The sequence below is a fragment of the Pongo pygmaeus genome, chromosome 5 (assembly GCF_028885625.2).
Source record: "Pongo pygmaeus isolate AG05252 chromosome 5, NHGRI_mPonPyg2-v2.0_pri, whole genome shotgun sequence".
In the NCBI taxonomy this organism is placed as follows: domain Eukaryota; kingdom Metazoa; phylum Chordata; class Mammalia; order Primates; family Hominidae; genus Pongo; species Pongo pygmaeus.
In genome coordinates, this window is record NC_072378.2 from 69004839 (window position 1) to 69023915 (window position 19077).

The 19077-nt window shown below is 33.1% G+C and overlaps 1 protein-coding gene and 1 pseudogene across 1 annotated transcript in view; both read right to left on the reverse strand.

Annotated features, from left to right (window-relative positions):
- Positions 1-19077, reverse strand: part of LMBRD1 (LMBR1 domain containing 1) — a 126985-nt gene that overhangs the window by 22859 nt on the left and 85049 nt on the right. The window contains exons 9-13 of the mRNA XM_054492349.2: positions 15040-15192; positions 3217-3281; positions 2770-2872; positions 2089-2193; positions 370-519 (exon numbers count right to left, since the gene is read on the reverse strand). Of these exons, the coding sequence (XP_054348324.1) occupies positions 370-519; positions 2089-2193; positions 2770-2872; positions 3217-3281; positions 15040-15192 (576 nt within the window). The remainder of the gene's footprint in view (positions 1-369; positions 520-2088; positions 2194-2769; positions 2873-3216; positions 3282-15039; positions 15193-19077) is intronic.
- Positions 5708-7658, reverse strand: LOC129038879 (nucleophosmin-like; annotated as a pseudogene).

Consider the following 19077-nt stretch of genomic DNA (forward strand, 5'->3'; position numbering starts at 1 on the left):
AGTGCCAATGAACGGACATGCTGTGCTCACCAAAACGTTCTTTGGGAGCCATATTATTAAAATTAGTTAAAATGTTATTTTAGAGGAAGTATTATGAGTTTTAATAAAGTACTAAGGTAAAGCTCACCTTAGCTTAGCACCATGGGACCCATTTAAGAAACTACTGTAATGAAATTCTGTGTGTTGTTTCAAAAAAACAACAGTATGAAACAAATATAAATATGCTAAAAATAGAAATAAAAAACCAGTTTTAACAATATTAAATTTAATCTGATGAGCTAATATGCTAACCATCACAATTAAAATTTGATTTTAAATATCACTATCTTTAAAATATCAAAATAATCAAGTTTTAAATATTTCACTTACCTCTATTAAGTAATTTTGGCTTCCATACATAACATATTGGGGAGCAAGACTATAAATCATGTAGCTAGTGTGAAGGACAATAAGCAGAAGTATCATGCAGAGAAAAAGGAGTGCTTGGGGCCTGGTTCTACCTCTTCTGATTTTATATAACTGGAAAGAAAAGAGTGACAAAATTTCAGCAATATATTTCATTCGTAAAGCATTAAATCCTGTTCTTGTGTTATGGGAAATGATTTACACAGTTCAATCAACCATTATTTTTCTTCCAAAGTAAATACTAAAAGTTCTTAATCATCCCAAATAATTTTAAGATTATTCACATGTTCTATTTCCAGAGAAATCTTCTAAACTTATTGTGTAACAGCATCTGTTAGAAGTTCATGGAGCTAACTGTGAACTAACTCTAGTTCTATCTAAAGATTAGAAGTATGAATTTAAACTACAAGTAACGGTAATATACTATGGTTTTATATAATTTTTTATAATACTGCATAAGAACAGACAATGTCATGTGTTTATAAACATCTATTTCTATGAAATACTGTGACATCCTTATACTTTGCTATAAAAATTAGTTTATGAAAAACTCTGATAATCTTACTAAAGAGCTTTTCACATTTATCTGTACTAAAGGGAAATGAAAACACATGGTAACTGAAATATAAGGAACCAGGTAACTTGCTTCATTTCAATAGCATAGCAAATGCTTTTATTTTAGCAACTTAGGTATCACCTCCCTGTTTTATTACTAGATTGTAGTACACTACAATTGTACTATTGTAGTACAGACTCCAGTTCTAGATGGGATGACAGTAAGATCATTCATAAATTTACATTTCCCAGGTTCTTTCACAGCCAGTAGTGGCCATGTGATAAAATATTAAACACGAAAAGGAAAGCAGAAGTCTGTTAGAGATTTCCGTAAAAGTCTTGTTTTATTGATATAATTGTATACCCCTTTCTCCTAACTACCTTTTTCTTCACAGAATATGAACAGGATAAAAGGAACTGCAGCAGCCACACTACAATCATGACAGAGATACTCAAAGAATTACAGAGATATTGGATCTGACTTTTTGAGCTACTGAAGCAATACTAGATTCTTTTTTTCCATAGCAAGAAATCTTTCATTAGTTCAAACCACTATTTAACTGAGTTCTCTTTTACCCACAGCTGGAAGTAGTGTCTACCTGATATAGCTTCATTTTAAAATTGTTAATTTATCTCAAAATAGGCATTTGAAGAAAATAACCAATGATATGGTAATCTTTACTAATAGGGAGGGCTATCTTTTGAGTTTCAGTGTATCTATTATATTCAAATGTGTTTCTACTAAGAAATAATATAACTTTTGGACCAGGGTTTCTCAACCATGGAACTATTGACATTTTAGGCTAGGTAAGTCTGCCCTATGCACTACAGGATTTTTAATAGAATCTCTGGCCCCTACCCACTACATGCCACTAGCATTCCCCAATTATAACAACTAAAAATATCTCTAGATATGCCAAATGTTTCCAGGGGGGCAAAATCACCCGTTTAAGAACCACGGCTCTAGATAAAAAGTACTTTTATGTCAACATGAAGTGAAAAGGCTAGTATTTCTCTCACTTGTGGTATAAAGATACAGCTACTATATTCTAAATCTAAGATAATTTGTAATTATGGAGATTACACATAAAATGATGAGAAAAAAATAATACTGTAATATATACTTACTCTAATCCAAAAGAACCATATGCCAATATTTCGAATTCCTGCCATTGAAGTAAAAATAAAGTACATAATAATAATTGTTATAAGAATATAATCAAGAGGGAAAACCTGAAAAAAAAAAAGATGAAATTAAATTTAACATATAAACTATAAGCACGCTAACAGTCATATAAAATAAACTAAAAACTTCATTATTCCCATTTGGCAAATGTTTACAATATCAACCTTGATTTGGATTAGGCTACTGTGTTTAAAAAAAAAATCCTCAAAAAACAAACAAGTACCAAACTATTACCAAAATTTTTAATACCATTATCTTAAGAAAAATAGTAAAGCAAATTAAACTAAAATTGCATTTATCTATGAGATAAAAGACTTGATTAAATATTAATACCAAAAATAATTTGGAGACGGTCACCTCATGTTATGTAATATATCCCAAGTCAAATTATGTATAACATAAAAGTCCAGGAATATATCAATATGATATTTAAAGCAACATGTCAATGTATAAATTACAGGCAAATAAAAAGTAAAACTAGAAAATAATATAAGCATATGTCAAACTATTCATAGGTTTTTAGCATAATAATTTTATGTGCAACAGGATGTCAGAATGTTTGCTAGACTCTAGCATTTTATACTGTAGCAGCTACAGTATAAAATGACTGATATTTTACTTACTGTTTGTAGTAAAGGCAAAAGCATATTCAGTGGATTACTCAGGTTAGCTCCAAAAATTATGAAACCAGAATCTATTCCAGCTGAATGAAGAGCTTTATCTAAACTAAAAAAAAAATATAAAGAATGAAACTTATGTTATACTATCAAATTTTCATCAAATTTAGAAAAAATATAATTTAAGCATGCAAATACACCTGAGTCAAAGAAAACAATGGATAACAAATTAAACCTCACTTAAATATCTCACAGCTATTGTTCAATTGATAGAGAATAAAGAAACACTCTATTATTGGACGTTTTAGCCATTCTTTGAGTTAATGCTATAGAACACTTCAAGTAAAAAAGCTACGTAAGATGAATAGCCTACACTAATGGCATTCAGCAACAAAATGTATATTATCACAGAATTTGTGTAAGTGCTTTAGAAAATGTGTCTACTGTACTTACTTTGACAAGAAGAGAGAAATTACAAACAGCAATGCAACTAAGATGAAAAATATTCCCCAGACGATCTAAAAGCAAAAATACATTCATTAAAATATAGTTCTAAAAGTTGTTATTAAAAGCACAAAACCATATTCAATATGAGTTGCTAGAATATGACAATGATCTAACAAAAACAATCTAAGATACATTTTAACTTAGTATACAATTCCAGGCATTTATACCTGAATTTTCACTATGAGACTATTTGATTGAGAACATGTACATAAAAGAGACAAAGCATTTGAAAAGTCTTCACTAATAAGTCAACAAATGAAACTCTTTGTTAGACCAAATACAAAGTTTTTATTCTATTACACTGAAATGAGACTGAAAAGTACATTATGACTAACACACAGACACACAAACACACACCCCAAAACCATGAAACGCAGGTTATATTACCCTGTTAGTTAAAATAGAAAATTTAGAACATTTTCCCATAGAAGTAATAATATATATAAATGATATATATAGTGGTTAAATTATATTACAATCCATAAAAGCCTATACAAGTGATACTATTCCTGAAACAGAGTACTAACAACGCTGAAAAAATTGTAAAACAATGTTTCTGTGGAAAAAATGTCCTAAGCACTGTAAGTAGTGGAACATACTTCTCCCAATTGTATGAACTTTATATTAAAGATGGTAGAAAAAGAGGAAGAAAAATATTATAACTGAGTCTCTAATGAAAAGTTTCAGAATATAAAAGAGTTGAAATCTATGTTAGCAAAAACCTAAGCTCTTTTTCCCCCGAAATCTTCCCCAAGTTCCGGGGACAACTGGGCTAAACAGTTGTCAAGACCAGACCCAAAAAGAAGAGTCCCAGTAAGCACAGTTAAGTGTGTTGTGCTCCTCCTTTAACTGGAACTGATATAAATAGATCAATGAATGTTATGAAATTATGAATGGTAGGGAGATTTTTTCATCTTATTTCACATGACTGTTGAAGTAAATTTTAGAATCCTGAGAGAATAAAAGAAGTAACACATGAACCTACCTAGCCTTAAAAGATGATTTTTGCAAGTAATTTTAGACCAGTGCTCTGGGGAATTCTTCAGTTATGGCAGGGTGCCTTTGGGGCTCAATGGGAAGGAGAGAGTTAACAACTAGAGGGGACCAAGAAGGCTATAGTCAACTCTTGAAAACAGAGTGATATTGCATGTACTATTTTTCATGCTAGGATTCCGCAAGAGAATTCATTATTTAAAAAGGGTTTCATTGCAAAAGATTTTGAAGTGACTCCTTTATAGTAACAAATGTTCATTAGTAGAGGGTATAAAGGAGTTATACTTTTTTTTCTACTAGATTCAGGCATCTATATTTGGTACTGTGGTGAACTGAAAGGCAACACAGACTTATACTTAGGATTCTCAAGTGAAAAACCTTCCTTCCTAATAGCTGTTAACAAAAAATAGTTTGTAGCAGTATAACTATGAAATGCCAATTAGTAGTAGGAGAACACGATATAGAAACGGCATTTGAAGTTAAGATTCCCTCCCTTTGGTATCCATTTGGCAAAAAAAAAAAAAAAAATTTAAAAATTTAAAAAAAAAAAACCCTCTTAGCTATCTTCCAAATCTGTAGAGATGACTGACCCAAAGTTAGACTGCTTAATCAGTGACTGAACAGAACACAGAACAAATGTAAAAAATATAAATATTTTATAAAGACCAAGAAAACTATACATACTTAAATACTAGAACTTATATTAGTAGTTACAAAATCGTATCAGTGATGACCACATTGCGTTGAACTAAATGCTACATATTATACTGTAGCTATAATGCCAATTTTGAAATAAAAATCAAACTATAGAGGTAACATCAATAAAAATGGAATAAGACACGCAAAAACAATACAAAGAATTCTACTATACCCTTCACTCATATTCTCCAAATTTTAACATGTTACCTTACTTTATCATTCTCTTTTGAACAAGTCTTAATTATTATATATCAATTTCTCTTGAACGAGGTCTTTCATAACCTTGACATTTTGTAGAGTCCAGGGAAGTTAATTTGTAGAATGTCTCTTAATTTGGATTGCCTATTTTCTCATGATTATATTTAGATTACGCTTTTTTGCAGAAATGACAGAGGCAGAAAAGTGTTGAGTCCTTCTCAATACATCATATCAAGTGGCACAGTCATGTCTATTTGCCCCATTACTGATGAGCTTAACTTAAATCATGTGGTAAGGTGGTTTCAGTCAGGTTTCTCCATTGTACAATTATTATTTCCCCCTCTGTAATTAATATGTTTTGTGGTGAGATACTTTCAGAATATGCAAAATCTTGTTCTCACCAAACTTTTAACTTCAAGTTTAGTATCCACTGATGCCTCTTCCCAGAAACAATATTTTTTTTCTGTGGTATTTGTCAAATGCTGGTTTTCTAATTGCTTCTATATTTATTTGTTGGAATTCTACTGTAGGGAAAAGCTTTCCCTTCCCCATCATTTACTAATGTATTTACTTTACTTATGTCAATACAGACTTATAAATTATTTTATTCAATTAGTTATCATCTGTTATTACCATTATTTTGATACCTAGATGGTCCCAGATTTAGGCAATAGGAGCGCCTACAAACTGGTTTCTTTTATTATACCATCACTATTCTCTAAACACTTCTTACTTTCTGGCATCAGATGTTCCAAGCTTATTAAGTGCTTTCCCAGCCACAGTCCTAGAATCAGATATTTCTCCAAGCAGCCCTGGTTCCTTTTAATGAAGTTAGGTAGTGGTCTGTCTATTAATTAAAACATACGCATATGCAGAAATCATTACTTTATTAGTACTAAATTAGGACTCTATTTTCAATCCATGGGTGGTTGAATCTGCAAATGCAGAATCTGCAGATATAGAGGGACTGTTGTAATTCATCTGTTTTTCTTCTCCCTACCTCACTGCTTTCTGCTTTTATCTATTTTCTTCTGTGTGATTCCTTTTGTTCTTCTGCTAGCTTTTTTGGGATTGGACATTTGTTCTTTTTTTTTTTTTTTTTTCTACTTTTACTGGTAAGTGTGTTTCAGGCTATGAATTTCTCTGTTTTTTTTTTAACTTTATTAAAATACTGACTTCTATTTCACATGTATATTTTTGTCTCCCCACCATTTCCATGTCTGACCACCACTACTACTATGTCCTATCATAACATTCCATACATACTTAAAACCAAGCAAAGGGTGGAGTTCCGTCTTTAAAAACTAAACAGGCATTTTGGACAACACATTATTGGCAACGGAGCCTGGACAACGTTTATCAAACACGGTAGGGAAAGTTCCCACCCTGCATTATAAAAAGGACAGGCAGATATCAACTGTTACAGAAATGAAGTAAGACAGAAAAAATTTAACAAATTGTTTAAACTATTTTCTTAGAGACTTCCTCAACTGCCAGAGATCTTGAATAGCCTCCTGGTCAGTCATCTGGAAGCAATTCTTTATATAACTGATGAACTTGGCTTCCACTTTGGAAAGAGAACCACCTTTTTCTATACTTGCTTGCATTTTTGCTTTAATGTCTTCTACAGAACTAGGTCCTTTTGGTATTTTAGGAGATTTTTCCTGTTTTTTGAAGGATTCTTACCCATTTGATCTTGGTGTTGATGATGGTTTTGAGTCTTTTCCATTCTGATTTGACTTTTGTGCATTTTTGGCTGGAGTACCTCGTATAGATTTCTTCACTGGTGCTTTTTCTTCAGTTTCCTCATTATCAAAATCATCATTATCATCATCATCATTATCATCATCATCATCATCATCTTCATCAGCAGCAAGTTTCATTTTTTTCTGTGGAAACTTGCTACCACCTCCAGGGGCAGACCACTTTCCAGATATACTTAAGAGTTTCACATCCTCCTCCTCTTCATCTACTGACTGCATCTTCCTCCACTGCTACTAAATGTTGTTCACTAATATGCACTGGCCCTGAACCACACTTCAACCGTAAGACCACTGGTGGTGTTATTTCAAAGCCCCTAAGGAAAATTGTTGGCTGTACAGACATTTTCAAAGTTGCCAGTTATTCGTAATACACTGCCTCTGCTTCAACAACGTGTAATTCATCTTTTGCATCAGCCCCTAAACTGACCGTTCTTAAAGATAACTAGTGCTCATTTTCATCATTATCCACCTTAAAGTGATAATCTTTGTCAGCCTGTAGTTCACAACCAAAGAGATAGTTTTGGGGCCTCCGGGGGCTTATGTCCATGTCCATCGAATCTTCCATCAGGTGGTGGCACACACTTAGGTGGGAGAGAAGGCAGATGGAGATAAACAACCACTGCTCAAGAGAACAGCCGCATAGGACAGAATCACACCAGGGACTGATCTCTATTGTAAAGGTACCCCACAGATTCTAATATGTTTCAATTATCATTAACTTTTAGAAATTCTGTAATTTATTTCCCCTTTCTTTTCACTCAAAAGTTGCTGAATATAAGGTTAATTTTCAAGTGAAAAGTATGTTAGTCTATTGATTTGTTACAGTTTCTAGTTTTAACGCACTGCAATCAGAAAAAAGTTGTTTGTAATATATCTACTGTTTCAAACTTCCTGATACTTTCTTCAGGATACAATTGATAATATGATCAACTTTTGTGTTCCCTGTGCATTGGGAGAAAAGGTTATTTTCTATTATCTAGATGTAAAGTTTAAAAGTTGTAAGTTATACCTTACTGATTATTAGGTCTTCTATATTCTTACTCTATTTCATCCACTTGAAATGTTTTACCCTGAGTATGCTCCTATTACTATTATATTTCAGTTATATATATAGTTAATCTCCTATTACTATATATAGTTAATCTCCTATTACTATTATATTTCAATCTCTATCTTCTGGAATCTCCCATAGTTTTTGCTTTCATAAAGGTGGCTGCTGTGTTAACTGTTACATAGATATCCACAGTTATTATTTCTTCATTCTAAATTGTGGCTTTTCATATTAAAAAGTGTATAAATTTTCTACTGCTGCCAATGACACACCACCACAAACTTAGTGGCCTGAAACAGCATCTACTTATTATCTCAGTTTCTGTGGGTCAGCTGTCTGTGCACAGTGCAGCTCAGTGGATTCTCTGCTTGAGGTCTCACAGGCCCAAAACCAAGAGTAGGGCTGTTCCCTTCTGGAGACTCTGGGAGAGAAATACTTTCATGCTCTTTCAGATTGTTGGCTGGCATTCAGTTCCTTAAGGTTGTAGAGTTGGAGTTTTCCTTTCTTTGTTGACTATCATTTGGGAACATCTCTCCGTTTCTTAAGGCTGCCTGCATTCCTCGTCACATTTCCCCCTCCATCTTCAAACCAGTCATGGCAAGTGAAGTCATTCTCGCACTTTGAATATCTTTGATGTACCCTTTATCACTTCTTTCTGACTCTAGTCCAGAAAGTTCTCTGCTTTTAAGGGTTCATGTTATTAGACTGAGCTCACCTGAATAACCCAGGATAATCTTTGTACTTAAGGTTTATAACCTTAATTACATCTGTAAGGTTCCTTTGCCACTTAATGTCACAGGTTTCCTGGATGAGGGCATCATTAGGTGAAGAAAAATGCACTGTATCTACTACAAAATGTGTCCTTCTTTGTTACAATTGGTGTATTTTGGCTTGAAGTCTATTTTGTCTAACAGGATCATTGTTTCCTTATTGTTTCCATTTGTCTAGTATGTCTTTAAACACCCATTTATTTTTAGTCTTTTTGAACTACTGTTTTAGGTGTGTCTCTTTTAAATAGCATACATTGGATCTATCTTCTTTGTAAAGAAAATAAAAATTTTCTTCTAATGGTGAGTTAGGTCTATTCACATTTGTTGATATTATGGACATATTTAGTCTCAATAATATCTTACTGTTAGATAATTTTGTGTATGTTATATTTCCTGTGTTCTTTACTCTAGGTACCTAGAATAGGCAAACTGATGGAGAGCAGAAGAGAAATCACTAGGGAATGGAGAATTACCGTTTAATAAATACATTGTTTCCATTTGAAAAAGATCAGAAAATGAATAGTGATGATGGTTGCACAACATTGTGAATGTACTTACTGCTATTGAATATACACCTAAAAACATTCCAAATCATAGATTGAGGCATATATATTTTACCACAATAAAAAAAATCTAAAAAATATATGCAATGTAATTACAAACATGAATTTATAATTTTCTGTATAAGCATAAGAAGTATATATAGTAAAATCTCAAGTTACATTTAAAACCTAATGATCTATAAGTTACCCAGGCCAATTAGCTGTATAAGCTCAAAGTATACTCTTCTGTCAGGGAAGAGTTTATTCAAGTATTTAATGAACATCAGACTGTATGCTTAGAAATGTGTTCAATATTATATATAAAGGCTGTTTTAAAGAGCTATTAACTTATTCTAATTAGGTGCTTATTTTTATAATTGTCTTCAGCACAAAACTAATCTCCCTTCATTTCCAAGGTAGGATTTAAGAACTTGAAAAATCCTACATATAGAACTATAACAGCAGCAGCTGCAATTTTCTGAGCTGTTTACATCAAAAGGAACTGCACTGCATACATTATTTCATTTAATTCCCACAACAAAATAAGGTAGGTATATAATTCCATTTTAAGAATGAGACAAGTGAGGTTCAAAAAGCTTAAGTAAGAGTTGGTGAGGAGCAGAGCAAGGACTGAAACCCAGGATTAGGTGACCACAAAGCCTATGCTTCTGAAATAAGTTATGTATATGCTAGGGAAATGCATGGCAATCACAAGATCAACAGGCATCTTCATGGGAACGAAAAAAAAAATCCTCTACTAATTTTAAAAATTGTAAAATTTTTTTACATTTGCAAAAATTTAAATTTAATTCATTTCATAATAAGACAAACATCAATTACAGTAGAGAATATAAGGTAGCACTGGCACAAAATTTTGAGATAGAACATAACTTCTAAGAAATTTAATGTCAGGAATTTCTCAAAGGTCTTAAATTACCTTCGGTATACACAGAAAGAGCTGTATAGAAGGGCAAGTGGACCTAGATCCACTTTCTTCCTCTAGTTTGACTTGAATGTTAATGTTTAAGAAACACTAAATGAGCTGGGCGCGGTGGCTCATGCCTGTAATCCCAGCACTTTGGGAGGCTGAGGCGGGCAGATCGCCTGAGGTCAGGAGTTCCAGACCAGCCTGACCAACATGGAGAAACCCCGTCTCTACTAAAAATACAAAATTAGCCAGGTGTGGTGGCACATGTCTGTAATCCTAGCTACTTAGGAGGCTGAGGCAGGAGAATTGCTTGAACCTGGGAGGCGGAGCTTGTGGTGAGCCGCGATTGCGCCATTGGACTCCAGCCTGGGCAACAAGAGCAAAACTCCATCTCAAAAAAAAAAAAAAAAAGAAAAGAAACATTAAATGAAAATTTGGCTATTTCTGAATTACACCAATTGTAGACAAACACAGAGATAAATGAACAACAACTTTCATATCTCATTTAAGGAAAAAAAGCAGTGTTTATCTCATCATAATACACGTTAAACCCTCAATTACATAACGATCAGTTTGTACCCCTAGAGATTCCTTCAGGCATGCCTATTACCCTATTCCTAACTTAGGACCAGACATGGAAAGATGGGTAAAAATTTAGATCAATATTCAGAAATGACACATTTACTAACAAAAAGAATAACTGTACTGGAGGTTTCAGCCAGTGAAATTAGAAAAGTAAAAAATAAAAGCAATTACAAATCTTATAAGGAAGAAGTAAAACTGTCTTTTAGCAGCTGATATGATCATGTACAAAAGAAAACCTCCTAAGGAATCTACAATGAAGGTACTAGAACTAATAATTTAACCAGGTTGCAGGATATAAGAGTAAGATACAAAGACAAATTTCTACATACTAACAACAAATATTAAAAACTAAAATTAAAAAACATAATTTGCAAGACTATAAAAAATACTTAGAGGTAAATTTATCAAGATATTTTTAAGACCTCTACTTTGAACACTACAAAACATTCCCGAGAGAAATTTAAGATGTAAATAAATAGATATCGTGTTCATGGATAGAATATATCAATTCTCCCTCAAATTTATCTATAAGAGTGAAAGTAATCCCAATAGATATCCTAGTGGATGTTTTGTGGAATTATAAATTGATTCTTAAATTTATATGAAAATGCGAAGGATTTGGCAAAGCCAAAATGATTTTGAAAAAGGAAAATAAAACTGAATAATTTATACTACCTAATTTAATGGCAGATTATAAAGCTCTGTTAACCAAGTATTAGCATAAAGACATATAGATTGATGAGTAGAATAGAGATTCCAGAAATAGACCCACACTTACACTACAATCAATTTATTTGACAAAACTTCCAAGGAAAGTCAATGAGCAAAGGATAGTCTTGAAAAAAAATTATGCTGGAACAATTGGATATCCACATAGAAAATAAAATGAACCTTAACCCTTAAGTCATACCATAGCACAAAAGTAACTTACATGGGGTCATGATCCCAAGCATAAGATGCGAATCTACACAATTTCTAGAAGAAAATGTTTGTTACCTTAGGATAGACAAACATTTCTGAGGACACAAAAATATGAACCAAAAATAGACATATAAATTAGAATTCATCAAAATTTAAGAAACATCTGAATTACAGTGTTAAGAAACCAAAAACATAAAGAAAACTTGCCACGAACTAGGAGACGATACAATACATATATTTGACAAAGTGCTAGATCCAGACTATATAATGAACGCTTGTATCTCACTCATAATAGAAAACCCTAATTTAGAAAATGGCCAAGAGATTTATACACACATTTTACAGAAAATAGCCAATAAGCATACAAAAAGATGCTAAATATCATTTAGTCACCAATGAAATGCAAAGCAAAACTGTGAGATGCTACTGCACACTCATAAGAATAACTCTTACGGACACTACATAAGAGTTGACAAGAATGTGAAACAATGGGCAATCTCTTATTGCTGTGGGAATGCGAAATGGTTGTAACCCTTTTGGAAAACACTTCGGCAGTTTCTTATAAAGTTAAACATATTAAACGTTAAATCCAAAAATTCCACTCAAGTATTTGTCCAAAAGAAATGAATGAAAGCACATCTACACAAAGATTTGTACAAAAATGTTCATATTAGCATTATTCATTATAGTCTCAAACCAGAAACAACCCAAATTTCCACTAACAGGGGTGAGTGAATAAACAAATTGTGATACAGACACACACTGTAATACTACTGAACAATAAAACTGAATAAACCACTGGGCAAAAAAAAAGTATTAAATAATAACATGAGCAAATCTCAAAAACTGTGCTATGCCAAAGAAGCCATCAGACAAAAGATTGTACACTCTTTGATTCCATTTATTTAAAATTCCAGAACACATAAAACTGACCTCTAATGATAGAAAGGACATCGATAGTTACCTAAACTCTGAGCTCAGGGGAGCAAGAGAGGGCACGAGGTAGATTTTTCGAGTGACGTGGATGTCCTATCTATCTATATTGGGCAAAACCAATCTGTACACTTAGTAAAGTTGATTTGAAAATCCTTCTAAACATATGTTTGGTGAAATGGAACACAGCATATATAAAAGAAGGCAGCTGATGTTAGAGACCAGATTACAAATATTTATAAAAACCTAAAAACAATTTAGGATTAAAATAAAGCTGGAGAGAGTTTCATCATACTTTCAGTGCTATGAAGACAAATCACCTCGGGGTAAAAAACACTGGGGTGAATTTTTTAAAAATTTATTCTAACAGAAGATTTAAAAAGTGATTATATAGAAAAATTAACTGATTATGGTATATTTTTAAAAATCTCTTTCAAACCAGGGGCTTTTTAGGGTAAGCAGTTAGTGCATTTCTTTCTAATTATAAAAGGTGGAGAAAGCAGCACCCAAAGTGAACCTGACTGACTCATCTTTGAATGGTTCTTTGAACCATTTCTTTTTCTTTTTTTAACATTTAAGTTCACGGGTACAAGTGCAGGTTTGTTACATAGGTAAACTTGCGTCATGGGGGTTGTTGTACAGATTATTTCATCACCCAGGTACTAAGCAAGGAACCTATTAGTTATTTTGCCTGATCCTCTCCTTCCTCCCACCCTCCACCCTCTGAGAGGCCCCAGAGTGTGTTGTTCCCCTCTATCTGTCCATGTTGAGCCACTTCTTTGAAAATTTAGCCCAAACCCACTTTCTAGCTTCATTTTGCCTAACTTCAAGTTAGTCCACTGACTGAATTTTCTGAATTACAACTTGTATGCTATTGTATACAAAGGTCTGGTGTTTGAAATGCTTCCAGATATACAATGAGCATATTTGGAAGTCTGTGGCCAACAGTTTTTGTTACTTTTTAGTCTGAGCCATATTAAAATGATCTTAATTCATTCTAGGTAATTAGGTTTAAGTACCATAGTCCCAAGAATTCAACGCTGGCAAACAATGGTTTCCAAAAAAAGAAAATAATAATTTTCCATGTCAAATAATATCTTTAACATACTTTCAGAAACATAATCTAACAATGAGGCAAATTCTATTACTGTCAGTCAGAGTTCCTGTTCTTTTTTTTAGATTAAAGTCATTTTGTTTCTCACAGTTTTAACAACCCATACAAATAGATAAATTCATAAACAAAATGTCACACATACATAATTGGAATATCATTCAGCCTTGGAAAAAATAAGAGAATCCTCTCATTTGTGACAACATGGATGTGCCTGAAAGACATTATGCTAAGTGAAATAACTCAGGCATAGAAAGACACTGCACAATTCTTACGTGAGACACCTAAAATAGGAAAAAGTATAGATATAGAAATTAGAATAGTAGCTACCAGGGAATGCAGAAAAGACAGAAGAAGAGTTGTCATCTAAGGGATATAAAGATGCAGTTACACAAGCTGAATAAGTTCCAGAGGTCTGCCATGAGAGGGCCTACAGTCAACAATAATATGTGGTGCATACAAAATTTTAGAAAGAATGGATCTCATTTTAAATGTTAACAAATCAACAACAGCAACAAAGGAAAACATAGAAAGTATTGGAGGTGATGGATATGCCCATTACCCAGAATGTGGTGATAGCAACATAAATGAATATGTATGTTTAAACTCACCAAATTGCATTAATTAACTATGTGCAGTTTTAAAAGAAACAATTTTATCTCCATATAAGTGGGAGGAAACACCAGTATGGTAAGACATGAAAACAAAAATGTACACCAAACCAATAGAAAAGAATAGAGAGCCTAGAAATAAATCCACAAACCCAGTCAATTTATTTTTGATAAGGGTACCATGAATACAAACTAAGGAAAGGATAGTCAATCCAACATAGTGCTGGAAAAAACGAACACACCAGCAGAATGAAACTGGGCCCTTATTTTACACCATACACAAAAACCAAATCAAAACAGACTAAACACTTAACATAAGACCTGAAACTGTAAATCTACTAGGAGAAAGCATAGGCTCCTAAGCTCTAAGTCCCAGATCAATTTATAGGAAAGTATAAACTTGAAGAATATGCTAGTAGCATATTGTAATACTTATCTATATTTTTATTTTAATTTCCCAACAATTGTTGTAATACGTTGCTCAGAAAGGTTATGCACCTTACCCAAATTACCAAAGAGAGCTGTGATTTAAAACCAGATTAAACCCCCAAATCATTTTAAGCACCACGCTGTAATGCCTCAAAAGGAGAGCTCAATCTCTCCAAGAGGTACTACATAAACTTGGGAGAAGAGTGACAGCATAATTTTTAAAAACTTCATTTACCTTCAGGGGACGCAGAGCGCCACAAAATTTTGTCCACCAGCTGTTTTCAATGAATTCTAAATGCCTCTCTCTCTTCTTTAGTGTTCGTAACCTTTCTTCAAATTGTTTTAAGGCGCGTTTATCTCTTGCTGGCAAAGGTCGACCATCTTGGCTCTGCAAATAACAGAACAAAATAAAAGTTTTACCATTAACATCTTAATAAAGTACCCAGCAGATTTAGCAGATCAGGCGACAAAACCTTTTCAGGATGGACACTCTTTAGGCAAATTTACAAACTAAAAAAAACCTGACAACTGCAATATGACAATAAACATAGGATAACCAAGGTCAGCATAAAAATGTGGATGTGTGTACATTTATGCCTACCTTCCTCTTGATCCCAATACATGGTAGAGTTATGTGGAGAGAGAGAACCATTTGTAAAAACATTCACAAAAAGTATGTTTGATAAGAAGTGTTAACTACTATGTACTTTGCTCAATGATTCTCCCTCCTCTCCAAACTCACTGTATCACTTATTTCAATATATTTGGCTCTGCCCCTTCCCTCTCTTTAGTCAAGTGGTTATGTTACCTGAACTGATGCTTCTCAGCCCAATTCAAATACTAGCAGAATGAAGCAACACAAGCACAGATGGCATGCAGAGGTTTTTGTAACAATTGCTAAGAACTGATACTTCCTTGTTTTCCAAGTACTTTGGCAAATGAGTCAAGCTTTCTTTGGCCAACCTATCTGACAGTTAATTTCCATCTATTCTTACTTGACACTTGCTGTAACCATGAGCAGTACCTTTCTCATCATATCTCATAGATACACTTTCCCAATGAACTCTCCTGCTCCTGTCTTCAATTGGGTACAAAAATAAAACAACTACTAAATACAGAAAAGGTAAAATATAAAATTGTTTTTATCAGCAGGAACAAGAAAAATATTTGTATAGGATTACATTTTTGAAGTGTAGATACATTAGGTATTAGAATGTCTTTAATATTCCTATTAAGGTTTAAATAGGTTCCTAGCAGATACACAACATATTGCTCTTCCCATATATCCTAGTGCAGCCTCAATTTGAAATCATAACTATAATGCAGAGAATACCTATGTAACCTTTAATAAAGAGATTTACACAGTTACAACAATCTCTTTACATATCGGCATCACTATGATCTTCTGGAACCAATCATCCTCTTCTACGCCTTATCTTATTGCTTGTCAAACTTCACGCATAAGAATCACTTCGAAAGTTTGTTAAATACAGATATCTAGGCCCTATCCCCAGAGGATATGATTTTGTAGGTCTTGGGTGGGGCCTAGAATTTGAATTTCTACCAAATTTCCAGGAGATGCAGATGCTACTAGTCCAGAGACCACACATTACATACTACAGGCTATATTTCATTCCTCTAAGTACATTGGGTATTATCACTGGATCCCAGAAAACGAAAACTAAGAGGGATTTTCTGAAGATCAAAGTAGTAAAATGAACACTCCCTTCTAGAAGATAAATCCAGGTAACAATACTTCAAGTGTGTGGTATGAGAAGGATTCGGCACTTTATATCTCAACCATAACAATTTTCCCCAAAATTTCCATTATCGTATTAAAAGGATACTACTAATGAGGTAATTTTGTCTCAATGCTGGCGTTCACTATTTTAGAAAAAAAAAATAGTAAACTGATTTAAGGATCCACTTGAAACAAACCCAAGTTATCTGCCTGCTTGGTGAATGCCTCAGTGGAATGAGGGATGAATTTCCATTCTGCATTGCCAATTGACTAAACGAATATAAGAATAATTTTGATCAGAGAAACAAATACTAAGATGTAAACTCAGCAGTGAACATCCACCTCATTTGAAAGAAAAAAATGTAGTTATACAGGTTAAAATGTAGTTAAAGGGTATAACAAACCCCTGGTTAAGAAAAAAAGTAAAACGTGAAAGCTTCCCTTCACACAGTCTGTCTCCCATTACCATAGTACCATTCCCCTTTCCTATGGTTTTTACTGTTAAGCAGTTAAATATCCTTCAGCAAATTTTCTGTTTATTTACACACACACACACACACACACACACAAGTACACATATACAAATGTATTTATGATTTCTTATTATATGTTAGTTATTTCTCCTGATCTTCTCCCTCCTTCCACCCTCTGCCCTCCAGTGGGCCCTAGTATGCACTGTTCCCCTCTATGTGTCCATGTGTTCTCATCATTTAGCTTCCATTTGTGAGAAAATGCAGTATTAGATTTTCTGTTCATGTGTTAGTTTGCTAAGGATAATGGCCTCCAGCTCCCTCCATGTCCCTGCAAGGGACATGATCTCATTTTTTATGGCTGCATACTATTCCATGGTGTATACGTAACACATTTTCTTTATGCAGTCTACCATTGATGGGCATTTAGGTAGATTCCATGTCTTTGCTATTGTGAATAGTGCTGCAATGAACATTTGTGTGCATGTGTCTTTATTGCAGAATGCTTTATATTCCTCTGGGTATATACCCACTAATAGGATTGCTGGGGTTGGATGGTAGTCCTACTTTCAGTTCTTTGTGGAATTGCCATACTACTTTCCATAATGGTTGAACTAATTTGCACTTCTACCAACAGTGTATAAGCGTTCTCTTTTCTCAGCAACCTTGCTGGCATCTGTTATTTTTTGACTTTTTAATAACAGCCATTCTGACTGGTATGAGATGGTATCTCACTGTGGTTTTTATTTGCATTTCTCTAATGATCAGTGATGTTGAGCTTTTTTTTCATATGATTGTTTGGCCACATGTATGTCTTCTTTTGAGAAGTGTCTTGAGCACCTTTCTTGTGCATAAAACTGGTCTTCTCTTTTTATATTTATTTTTCATAAATCTTCTGAATAACTCTTTGAGGCAGATAATAGTATTATATTCATTTATTAAATGAGAAAAAAAGGCCTACAGATGTTATGTGCACAATCAGTAGAGCTAGATTTTGAACTGAGATAGTCTGATTTTACATGACATAATTCTTCAAGCTACACATAGATTTATAAACATATCTCATTCCTTTTCATCATTGCACATTACAAGATGGTATCTAGATTTAACAACTTATTTTGAACATGCAGATTATTTCCTTTTTAAATTTTTGTTGAGGGCCATTAACAATGTGCCATAAACATCCTTATATACCTGGGTACAAACATGTACATACAATTCAGTAGGATAATTTCCTAGAGGTAAACTGTTACATTAAACTTTAATTATTAAAAGGTATGTATTTATATGTACAGGCACATGTCACAACATTCAATTTTCTTTAAAAAGTTGTATATTTTATATACTCACAAACAGTCTATTTAATCCCCAAATTCTGATAAAAATTTGACACAGATAAAAATTTAAAAGAGGTCCAAAGAATTTTTAAAAAATATATTGAGTTGTTCTCGACATATATTATTATTTTACAGTTTGTGGCTATTGTGAATGAGATTATTTTCTATTACATCTTCCAACTAATTAATGATTTTTATGTTTACATCTAGGCACCGTGATAAACTCTTATTAGTTCTACTAGTTTGTCAGCTGATTATTTTAGATTATCATGGTAGATGATATCTGCCAACAAAAAACGTTATTTTCCTTTTTTCCCCCTCCTCTCCATGCTTATATGTAAATGCTAAATTATTTCTTATCTGACTCAGATTGCCAGAAATATGCTAAAAGTAACAAGGATACTAACATTACTCCTATATTTGACATTAATGGGAATGCTTCTATTCTTTCACTATTAAGTATTATGCTCATTAGAGGCTTCCTTTCCATATTTTCTTATCTTTATTTTGAAAAGATTTTTTAAAAAAATGTAACTACAAATTAACTTTTAGCAAATACTCTGACATCTACTAAGATGTTTATATTTCACATTTAATCTCAATATATTAAACTACTTTAATGTATTTTCTGATGTATCATGTTTGCATTTCTGAGATAAACCTAATCTGATGATTATGAAATATTGTCTTATTATAGCATAGGTTTTGAATTGCTATTTTTTTTT